An 11,427-nucleotide genomic window follows, 5' to 3' on the forward strand; every position below is an offset into this window, starting at 1 on the left:
CAACAAGCAGCCAACACACTAGCAGGGGAGTCAGATGTGAAGTCCATTTCAGAGAGGAGGAAGAAGAAAATCAAAAGATAGAGCTGTGGGTGAATAAGTACTTATATTGTATTAATCAATCAATGAGTGGTACTTACTGAGCCCTTCCTGTATGCACCTTAACTACTGCGTCTGCCTCTTCACTGACCTCCCCGCATCCTGTCTTTCCACAACTCCAGTACATACTTCACTCTGCTGCCCAGATCATTTTTCTAAGAAAAGTTCAGTCATTGTTCCCCCACTTCTCAAGAACCTCCAGTGGTTGCCCATCCATCGGCTTTAAAGCACCCAATCACCTTGTTCCCTCCTATCTTACCTCGCTGACTTCCTACTACAACCCAGTCCACTCACTTCTCTCCTAACGCCAGACTAATCACTGTATTTCACTCTCAACAATCTCGCTGTCAACCTCTTGGGCCTGGAACTCCCTAACTCTTCATGTATGACAGACCACCACTCTCCCCATTTTCAAAGCCTTACTAAGATCACATCTCCTCCAAGAGGCCTTCCTCAACTAAACCCTCATTTCTGCTGCTCCCATTCTCTTCTGCATTGCCTTTGCATTTGGATTTTTTTTTTTAATGGTATTTGTTAAATGCTTACTATGTACCAGACACTATACTAAGCACTGTCAGAGGGACCAGATAATATGGTTGGACACAGTCCATGTTTCACATGGGCCTCACCCTCTTAATCTCCATTTTACAGATAAGGGAACTGAGGGACAGAGAAGTAAAGAGATTTGTCCAAGGTCACACAGCAGATGGGTGGCATCAATATAAATAAGTAGAATTATAGATATATACATATATATATGTAAGTTCTGTGGGGAGGCGAGGTGGGGGGAAGAGCAAAGGGAGCGAGTAGAGGTGATGTAGAAGGGTGGGGTTGCTGAGGATAAGGGGGCTTAGTCTGGGAAGGCCTCTTGGAGGATGTGCGCCTTCAGTGGGGCTTTGAAGGGGGGAAGAGTGATTGATGGATTTGAGGATAAGATAATCAACTCCCACATGGGGCTTATATTCTAAGTAGAAGGACCACAGGTATTGAATTCCCATTTTGCTGATAAGGGAACTGAGTCTCAGAAAAGTTGAGTAACTTTCCCAAGATCACTCAGCGAGTAAGTCGTGGCACTGGGTTAGACTCCAGTTCCTCCGACTCCCAGGCTCATGTTCATACCACTAGGCAATGCTGCTTAATGTGGGTTATTCACCCCACCCTCAGGCCCACAGCACAGATGTATGTATCTATTTTTTTTTAATGTCTGTCTCTCCCTCTAGATTGTAAACTCCTTATGGGCAGAGAACTTGTCTACTAACTCAGTTGTATTGTACTCTCCCAAGTCATTTGTACAGTAATCCTCACACAGTAAGAACCCAATAAATCCCCTCTAGACTGTAAACCTGGTGTGGGCAGGGATTGTCTCTATTGCTGCATTGTACTTTCCAAGTGCTTTGTTCAGTGCCCTGCACACAATAAGTGCTCAATAAATACGATGGAATGAGTGAATAGGTATCTACCGCAGGGCTTAGGACACCACCTGACACATAGCAAGCACTTAACAAATGCCATAAAAAATAAATACCATTTACTGATTCACTGGAAGGCTACAATGCCATAGAGTGCTAAAGTTTAAAAATCCAAATGTATGGGTGATGCAGAAGAGAGAGGGGGTAGAGAAAATGAGGGGTTAGTTGGGGAAGGCCTCTTAAAGGAAGTGTGATTTCAATAAGGCTTTGAAGGCTGAGGGAGTGGTGATCTGTTGGCTACCAAACGGGGAGTTCCAGGCCGGAGAGAGGGTGTGTGCAAGGGACTGGCAGAGAGATAGATGGTATTGACGTAAAGTGAATAGGTTGGTATTAGAGAAGCGAAGTGTAAGGATTGGGTTGAAGTGGGAAATCAGTGAGGTGAGGTAGGAGGGAGTGAGCCAACTGAGGGCCTTAAAGTTGATGGTAAAGGAGTTTCTGCTTGATGCAAATGTGGATGGGGAGCCACTGAAGGTTTGGGAGGATTGAGGAGATATGGACTGAATGATTTCTCAGAAAAATGCTCTGGGGCAGCAGAGTGAAGCATGGACTGAAGAGGGGAGAAACAGGAGGTAAGGAGATCAGAGAGGAGGCCGATGCAGTGGTCAAGGGAGAATAAGATAAGGGGTTGGATCAGCTTTGGAGCAGTTCTGATGGAGAGGAAAGGGTAGACTTTAGCAATGTTGTGAAGGTAGAACCAATGGAATTTGGTTTCAGAATGAATATGTGTGTTGAATGAGCGATAAGTTGAAGATAATGCCAAAGTCACCGGCTTGTGAGACAGGGAGGTTGATGCTGCTGTCTACAGCGATGCGAAAGTCAAGGGAAGGAAAGGATTTGGGTGGAGAGCTGAGGAGTCCTGTTTTAGACAGGTTAAATATGAGGTTGTTGGCAGGACAGCCAAATAAAGAGGTCCTGAAGACAGGAGGAAATGCTAGACGAAACGTCTGGGCTGGGCTGGAAAGATTTGGGAATCTTTCAGTGAAGAGCTGGTAGGAAAAACCATGGGAGCAAATGAGTTCTGCAAGGAAATGAGTGCAGATGGGGAATAGAAGGGGATCCAGAACTGAACCTTGAGGGACTCCAACAGTGAGAGGGTGTGAGGACAGGGAAGGAGCAAGGGAAACTGACTGAGAAGGTGTGGCCAGAGGGATGGGAGGAGAACCAGGAGAGGAGATGGTCAGTGAAGCCAAGGTTAGATAATTGTTTCCAGGAGAAGGGGGTGGTCAGTGATTTCAGAGGCAGCTGAGAGGTCAAGGAGAATTAGGATGAAGTAGAGACCATTGGATTTAGATAATGTTGATGCCCTGTTAATTGCAATTTTGGTATTCACTGAGTGTTTACTATGTGCTAAACACGAGGGTAGATACAAGATAATAAGGTGACACCCAAACCCTTCACCACAGAGAGCAGGGATTTTATCTTAATTTACGGGTGAGGCAACTGGGATTCAGAGAGATCAAATGACTTGCCCAAGTTTATACTACAGACCAGTGTCAGAGTTGGGTATGGAACCATGATCCCCTGACTACCAGCCCTGGACTCTTTCCACTAAGCCACACTGCCTTCCTTCACTGGGGGAAAGGCTGCCAAGAAGACTCTCAAGGTGAACTTTTCCCAGACCAAGACAATGGAGAAGTGTCAGCCTGATTATCCTAGACAAAACTCACCCTGAAACTGGAATGGTTCTTCTGCCCAAAGGATTAGCCCTCATGGACAAAGGGTCAGTGATTCATGACTCATTGAAGGAGAAATACTTTTCTGTCAGTGACAGGGCCTGGAGATCTTCTCAAGTTTCAGTTTCCAGGTTTGCATTTGACCGTGAATAGTCTGTGAAAATGAAGGTTTATTACACATCATTCTTAATAAACACTTTGAATATATAAAACAGTGTGCAAGGGAGAAAGTAAAAATGACTCGTAGGACTTCAAACTAGCTGCTGATGCAGTCTCCAAGCTGAACCAGTGGCCACGTCCCGCCGTCTCGAAGTGTGGAAGCAGCATGTAGGATTGAGGCTTGCTTTAGGGCCTCCCTGGGAATGGTTTAAAGGGTGGGCATCCTGTGGTATTGTGGTTGGCAATAGTATTTTGGGCTGTGCAGACCACTGGGCTTATGCCAGGGACCCATCGCTCATGTCCTGGGTTTGAGCCATAGGGCCGGGATTCTCCTGGCTAGGATCCATCTGCAGTGGGCCAGGGCCAGGCAGGCGCCAGTGGGCATGCCATAGGACAGGAAACCAGGACTATCCAGGGGCAGTGTATGAAGTGGTCAGAGGAACTGGTCCTGCATTTAATGGGAGATGGGGGGTGGTGGGGGACCTGAGGTGCCGGGGAGAGCTCCACAGCTAAGGAGCAGGACAGGGAAAGAGAGCTTGAGGACAGATAGAGCTGAATGTGGCTTGGAGGGCGGGGGATGATAATGTGGGGTGATAATAATAACAATAATAATTATGGTATTTGTTAAGTGCTTACTAAATGCCAGGCACTGTTCTAAGAGTTGGGATGCATAGAAGCAAATCGGGTTGGACATAGTCCCTGTCCCACGTGGGGCTCGCAGTCTCAGTCCCCATTTTACAGTTGAGGTAACTGAAGCACAGAGAAGTGAAGTGACTTGCCCCAGGTCACACAGCAGACAAGTGGCAGGCCGGGATTAGAACCCATGACCTTCTGACTCCCAGGCCCATGCTCTATCCATTATGCCATGCTGCTTCTCATGTGTCCTGGGGGAGGGCCCAGGTGATGATGCTGTAATCAGAGTCCCTTCCCTTTCCCATCTCTCCCCATCCTCACTTTACAGGAGAGAACCCAGGCTTTGCTAAGATTCTGTCCATTTGCATTTAAACCCGGTGTCTGTTGGTGGTACCAGTCAGAATCTGAGGTCACTCAGACCAGAGCAACTGACATGTTCACTAGTGAGCAGCCTGAACTTGGAGACTGATCGACAGAGCGGCAGTTTTGGTGCAGAAAAGAGGATAGGACAGCACGGGTCAGGACAGGACAGAAGAAATAAGGGGAAAGGGGAGAAAGGGAGGGGAGAGGAGGGCAGGCCCATGGGGTCCAGGGAGAGCAGGGGAGGACAGGACAGACCAGAGAGGAGAAAGGGAGACAGGCAGGGGAAGGGGGTGGCAGTGTGAATGAGGGAAGGGGAGGGGTGTAGGTACTAGGAGCGGGAGGAGAGGAGCAGTATTGTGGATGGGGAGAGGGCAGTAGGGGGAAGCCAGAAGGCAGGGAAGGCTAGTGGCAAATAACCAACCAAATCAGGTTCTGTAAAGAGGGCTATCCTTCCACAGGACTCACAGACGCTGGACAACCTCCCATCCAGCACCCTGGAGGAATCAGCGAGCCTCGTTGGGCGTCAGCCCTCTCTGGAGCAACCCCAGAGATGTGAGATGTTGGGGAAGGGACTTTTGGGGGGCCAGGGAACATGGGGCAGGGGCAGAGTTGGGGGTGTTTGGAGGGGTGAGGATGATGCCTCACCTCTCCTGTTCTGCCTGCCATCAGGCCCCAGGAAGAAACGTCCGTCCACACCCCACCCATCAACCGGATGGATCCTGATCAGAGGAGCAAGACGCCAGCATCAACGAGAGGATGCAGAAGGGAGTCCACTCGTGCCTCATTCGTCAGGTGAGGGACCAGGGGTCTTGGTGAAGATGAGGGGAGGAATGCATGTCCATGTCCAGAGGCAACACAGAAGTAGGGGAAACACCCAGCGAAGATCAGGCATATAGGATGAGGAGTTGGGACACACAGTTGGGAGGATTTGGGGGAACGTGGGGAGATGGAGCACTGAAATTTCCAAGCTAGGAGAGGAAGCAGGGGCGGTTGCTCTCACTCATACTGATGAGAGCAACAGGAAGCAGCCTGGCAGTTGGTCTCCAACAAAGGTCGCACACCTGCCAACCCGCAGTCATTAGCCTGGGCAGTCTGGGCTGAGAGCTCTTGGATAGTACCATTAACACCTTGCAGTGCTAGTGCTCCAAAGAGATTGTAACAGAGAATGGGAGGATCTGGGAGAAATGAGACAGTGGTGGGGAGAGAAGATAGAGACAGGCCCGGGGGCAGGGCGGCGAGGGATGACTTACTCTCTCATTGCCCCCGTCTGGCTGCTGATCTTAGCAGTTCTGCCTAGGCAGGGAGGTTTGATGGTCCTCGTTGCCGTGTGGCATGCAAAATGCCTACTTAGTCTGTGAGCCCCTTAGAAGACACAGACTGTGCGGGAACTGATTACCTTATATCTACTCTGGCGTTTAATACAGTGCTTGAACATAGCAAGTGCTTAACAAATACCACCATTATTATTTTACAAGACCGCAGTTCATGATGTTCCATATTTTATGGTATTTGTTAAGTACTTACTATGTGCCAGGCATTGTACTAAGAGCTGGAGTAAATATAATCTAAGGTTGGACACCATCCCTACGTAGGGCTCACAATCTTAATCCCCATTTTACAGATGAAAAGTCACACAGCAGGCATGCAGCAGAGCCAGGATTAGAACACAGGCCCTTCTTAACTCTTAGGCCCATGCTCTATCCACTAGGCCATGCTGCTTCTCATTGTTCCCAGAGAATCAAATCCTGGCTCTCCCTATGGAAACACCACCCAATTTTCCATTTCACATTGACAGCACCCAACAATCACCAGAGAAAAATACAAGTCTCTTGGGTCTGGAAATATGTAATGCCTTATTATTATCATCATTATTACTCTTGTGGTATTTATTACCTATTTATTAACTATGTGTCAAGCACTGTTCTAAGCAATGGGGTAAATGCAACTCGATCAGGTCAGAAACAGTCCCTGTCCAACATGGGGCTCACGAGCTGAGGAGGAGGGAGAACAGGCATTGAACTCCCAATTTACAGATGAGGAAACTGAGGCACAGAACAGTGAAGTGACTTGCCCAATGTCTCACAGCAAGCAGGTGGCAGAGCCAGGATTAGAATCCAGGCCCTGACCTCTGACTTCCCGGGATGTAAGCTCATTGTGGGTAGGGAACATGTCTCTCGTTATATTGCACACTCTCAAACGCTTGGTGCAGTGCTTTGCACACAGTAAGTACTTAATAAATACAATTGAACGAATGAATGAATCCTAAACACACTGGCCCCCGACATATAATTCCCCTCTCAGTGATCAGGCCCAAGGTAATTAAAACGCTCACTCCTCCATTCTGGGCTGCCACTGTTAGGATGTTCCCCAATGGACCCATTGCAACTCAGTTAGGACAAAGCCCAAATTCCAGAATCAATGTCAAAAAAATAATCCATTCCAGTATCTGACCACATCAGATATCCAGATGATGATAGCAATTTATTGATTTCACCAGAAAGAAAGAATAGCTTATCAACGGTAAAGTTTTATCCCTTCCTGAGTTGAGATGAGCCTGGCCCGAAGTGAACTGAGAGTTTGCCCTGGGTAAGTTCTCTCTGCTATATTTCCAACCTCTGAAACTTATGACCACCTGTATCCCCCAGAACAAAGTTTTCTGACCTAGTTCAGATAGTGATTCCCAACTCAATCCTTCCAGTTCAAGAAATAAGTTAGATCCCTAAGTTCAGAGGGTTCACTGGAACACCTAGCATTACGAGACTGATCAAGTCTTTCATTCTCTCGACAGAAAGGTTTATTGGAACAAAATCGTCACATGTGTATCGCACAATTCCAGATGCTTAGAAATTCCCCATGCTCCATTTCAAACTGACAGTTGATCCATTTAGCTCCATGTTCAGCTAAGTTCCTCATGGTGCCAATTACATCCCTGCCTCCCACACAACCACACAGAGAGAAAAATCCTATGCATTTTCTGAACCCTGAAACTCCTTGCCCACGGTGGGACACGGTAGCCATCTGGAGGGAGAGGGCACCGTTCCCCTCTCTCTCAACAGTGCCTGGAGACACGACCACCCTGCTCTGTTTGACTTGTTTCCAGCAGGTAATTTGATTTAGTGCTTCCAGGCTGAGAGCTGTTAACCTGCCCATCCATACAGGCGGCACCATTGCAGTGACCCAGCACATCCATGGGGCTGGGTGATGGGGCTGATCTCTTTCTCCCTACCTGGAGTCCTCTGTCACAAGCGCTGTTGTTCCAGGCATCATCCTGGGTCTCCCTCTCTAATGTCACCGTCCACCTTGCCAGGCAATCGCCCGAGGACCAACATTGCCACCTGGAACCCCCAGCCTGGGATCAGGAGGATAAATTGGCTGCGGAGACCAGAGGAAGCGGACCCTCGTCCCGAGCTCCCTCAAGGGATACCTACCATGAGGGAGAACTATGAGGCCTTCGTGCAGCTGATGGGTATGCTGCGGGGCCCAGGGAGATTCACCCCTTCCAGAGCGCCCACTCTCCACCCGAGGAAGCTGACATGGGAGGGCAGGCGGGACAGAGAGCGTTACCTAGCATATTCCAGAAAGGGAAGATGTGGGGAGCCCCTCCCTTCCTGACCAGCCCAGCTAAACTGAGCCCCCATCTCTCCCCACCACAGAAGATCCGGTGGTGCAGAGGTTTCTGAAGATGGACAAATATCTCCTGATGTCAGATAAGGTGGGTGTGACCATATCACCATCCTTCCTTCCACCGGTCACCGTCCCAACCCTCCTACCTGGTCTTTGCACTATCCGTCTATGGCTCCCTTCTCTTCCCTAGTCTCTCCCCACGCCCCGACCCCTGGTGGTGTGCAAACCCCAGCGATTTCCCCTCCACCCCAGATTCCCCTCAACCTCAAACCTCCTGCCCCGGGCTCGCTTTCTGCCCAAAACTCTGGAGTCCCCAGATACCCTGGGAACCGGCCCTTCAGGCTCCTGACCCCACACTGCCTTCCTATGGCCCATGGGCCCTGACCCCTCCCCTCTCCTGGTTGCAGTACATGCTGGCGATGGTCGTTGCCTACTTCATCCGTGCTGGCCGACCAAAACATCAATATAAGCGGTTCCATTTCTTCTTGGCCCTGTGAGTCGATTCCTGCCTCCTCTTCCCCAGCGTGGGTCCCGGGGGTGGATAATGCTCTGCCATCAGCCACTACCATGGGAGCGGGGAAGGGGATGACAGGGTCTGGGGCTCCTTCCTGTCCCCCAGAAACTTTTCCACTAAGCATCCCTGAGGGCACTGTGTGGTCTCCTGGGACATGCCCCAGCAGAGCTCCCCAGCACCCCACCCTTAGTAGCCCCCAGGAGGGTGGTGATGTCCCATTCAGGGTTCTGGCACCAGGCTACCATGCTGTGCCAGCCCTTCGACCTGGGCACTCCCCACAAGGTCGGCAGCGGGTTGCCAAGGGAGGAGGATATGGCCATGTGGGGCTAGCCAGGCTGTAATGAAGGAAGAAGGGGGCCGGGGCCCTGGCTCCTAGGCCCACAGCCCCCTTCTGGACACAGTTACCTGGCGAATGACTTGGAGCAGAATGTGTTGGTCATGAAGAAGGCTTTGTTACCATTCGCTTTCGGGCACAAAGTGAAAGCGCAGGAGCGCATCATCTTCCATCGTCTGCGGCTGCAGTTCTTGGAGGCCATAGGCGGCGATGCACGGGTGTCGCCCGAAGAGTGTGAGGAGGTGGGGCTGTTTCAGGGCCCGGCAGGGGACCCCGGGAGTGGGGAGACTCCTGGGAGAGAAGAGGGCTGGGAGGGAGGCTGGGGACTAGGCGACCAGGATGGGGTTCTGTTCCCGGTTCACTGTCCGATGACCCATCCCCAACCCCATGTGACATCTTACATCCCCATCCCTCACCTGGAGCCAGTCTCCCACCAACTGCCCCCCGCCCCTGGTGATACTTCCTCCACAGATCATGGCTCTGGACCCCTTCTACTGGGCCTGGAGTCGGGACCGCGTCCTGTGCAGTATTCCGGTCAGCTGGTGGAACGAAGACAACATAGTCGGGTATGGCGTCACAGAGAATCTGAGGCTCAGATGGGCAGCTGCCCAAGCAGTATTAGGGCAATGCCCCCTTGGTGCCCTCCACCCCACCCATCCCCAACTGCCCTGTCTGTCAGGGGAACAGCCCCAGCCACGGAGAACAGTCTGTCGACAGAGTTTGGAGGTCCCATCCCAGCAGCCCCTGCCCACGCTCTATGACTTGGCCAGAATCCCAGTTTGAGGTTGAGGCACTGGGATGTGGCATCCCCTTCAATGACCTGAAAGAGGGGAGGGGAGATGTTTTCTTAATTCCCAGGAGGGCGATGGATGGTCGGCGTCAGGGAGAGACTATTCATCCCTAGGATGCCTTCAGCCTCCCCTGCCTTGTGTCCCCAGCAGCTACAGGAAAGTTAGGGGCCGGCAGGAACAGATGTGGGCCTGGCAGCAAAGGAATGGACAGTGGGCCTAGGTGTGATGGGAGAGGAGGGAAAGGGGAGTTGGCAGGTTGCTAGGGGCCATAATGGGAGACCCATTCCATGTGATGGAATGAGAGAGGAGGAGCAGTCCAAGTGAGGGAAGGATGCGGGGGCTTGTGGGATAGTGGGACTGGGTCCGGGGTTGTGAGACGGTGGGTTTGGAGGCCCCTTTTCCACCACCCCCTCCCACCAATCAAACCCTTTGTGCCCTGAACATTGGCTGTCCTCCCCCCCAGCTGCCCCCCCCCACACCCACGCACCACCCATGGCAGGACAGTGAGCAGCATCCAAACTTGGCCCTGGATCCAGGAGTCCCCAGGGGCAGTTGGTGGAGAGAAACTGATCATTTCCCTCCTCCCATCCCCCCCCACCCCCACCCCCCAACAGTATTTGATTGGTGGACACATCTGCCTATCTTCCTTCTGAGCTGCAACTCCTGGAGTTGACATAATAATATGGGGGAGGGGGGCGGCGGAGAGGATGTCAGCATGTGTGGTGGGGAAAATCCACCTGGAAGTTGCCCTGAGTTTTGTGGTCAGGTATCAGGACTCGATACCCGACCTGGGAGTGACCCTATATCCAAACTGTGTTAGGAAAACTCCCATTCCCGGACTGGCCCCTGCAGTGGCATTGACCGGAAGTTTGCAAACTCTTTTTGTCTGCTGCTGCATGTTCAGTTATGCAGTGAATGACTGATACTGAGCGACTTTCCAGAGTATGCTGCCAAAGACTGAAAATTATTAGTCCAACTCAATTCAGACTAATAATGGAAAATGAGACAGGGATTCTTTTAGAAGGCCCCTAACTACTGACTCTGAGTTGAAAATGCTTAGAAAGCTACAGAACGATTTGTTATGTGTTGTTTTTTTTTCTCTTCAGAAACACTGAGTAACTCTAATTTTGCCTGGAAGGACATCATCTTCAACTTCTTCTTTGTTAATTTTAGTAAAGATTCAGCAAGTTTAAACTAGAAAACACCGGCTCCGTTTGCAACACAATTTTTAATGTTGTGGTGGAAGTTTTGTTCAACAATAAAAGAAGTCATTAAATTTTAAGATTTTCACATTATTAACTCTTCTGAACCCCCCCATGCGCCGGCCCCCATCAACTCATTCCCATCCAATTCCCACCATCCCCTTCTTCCCTGCACCACCCCCTCCAGCTTTAGACAAGTGTGGCCCTTCACACCTTACCAAAGCACTTTCCCCCTCCTTTCTTCCTTCACTGATCACCATCTTCAGCCATCCAATGGCTTCTTCCCAGCTGCTTTCAAACATGCTCATGTATCCCCTATCTTAAAAAACCTCCTACCTGGACCTCACCGCTCCCTCCATTTATCACCACATCTCCCTCCTTCATTCCTCCCCAAACTACTTGAGAGAGAGAGAGAGAGAGAGAGAGAGTTTACACCTACTGCCTCCTCTTCCTTTCCTCCAATTTTCTCCTTGAACCCTCCCATTTGGCTTTTGCCTGCTCCACTTTGTGAAAACTGCCCTCTCCAAGGCAACCAATGACTTGCCATATTCAAAGACCTCTACTCCACC

General features: G+C 50.5%; 1 protein-coding gene across 1 annotated transcript in view; it reads left to right on the forward strand.

Annotated features, from left to right (window-relative positions):
• LOC103167755 (speedy protein E4A-like) overlaps positions 1 to 10,938 on the forward strand; it is a 28,249-nt gene extending 17,311 nt beyond the window's left edge. The window contains exons 2-9 of the mRNA XM_029053667.2: positions 4,852 to 4,945; positions 5,063 to 5,185; positions 7,701 to 7,859; positions 8,047 to 8,105; positions 8,425 to 8,510; positions 8,933 to 9,107; positions 9,337 to 9,431; positions 10,763 to 10,938. Coding sequence (XP_028909500.1) covers positions 4,852 to 4,945; positions 5,063 to 5,185; positions 7,701 to 7,859; positions 8,047 to 8,105; positions 8,425 to 8,510; positions 8,933 to 9,107; positions 9,337 to 9,431; positions 10,763 to 10,775 — 804 coding nt within the window. The 3' untranslated portion in view covers positions 10,776 to 10,938. The remainder of the gene's footprint in view (positions 1 to 4,851; positions 4,946 to 5,062; positions 5,186 to 7,700; positions 7,860 to 8,046; positions 8,106 to 8,424; positions 8,511 to 8,932; positions 9,108 to 9,336; positions 9,432 to 10,762) is intronic.
• The last annotated feature ends 489 nt before the right edge of the window (positions 10,939 to 11,427 follow it).

This window comes from Ornithorhynchus anatinus, chromosome X3 (assembly GCF_004115215.2).
Source record: "Ornithorhynchus anatinus isolate Pmale09 chromosome X3, mOrnAna1.pri.v4, whole genome shotgun sequence".
In the NCBI taxonomy this organism is placed as follows: domain Eukaryota; kingdom Metazoa; phylum Chordata; class Mammalia; order Monotremata; family Ornithorhynchidae; genus Ornithorhynchus; species Ornithorhynchus anatinus.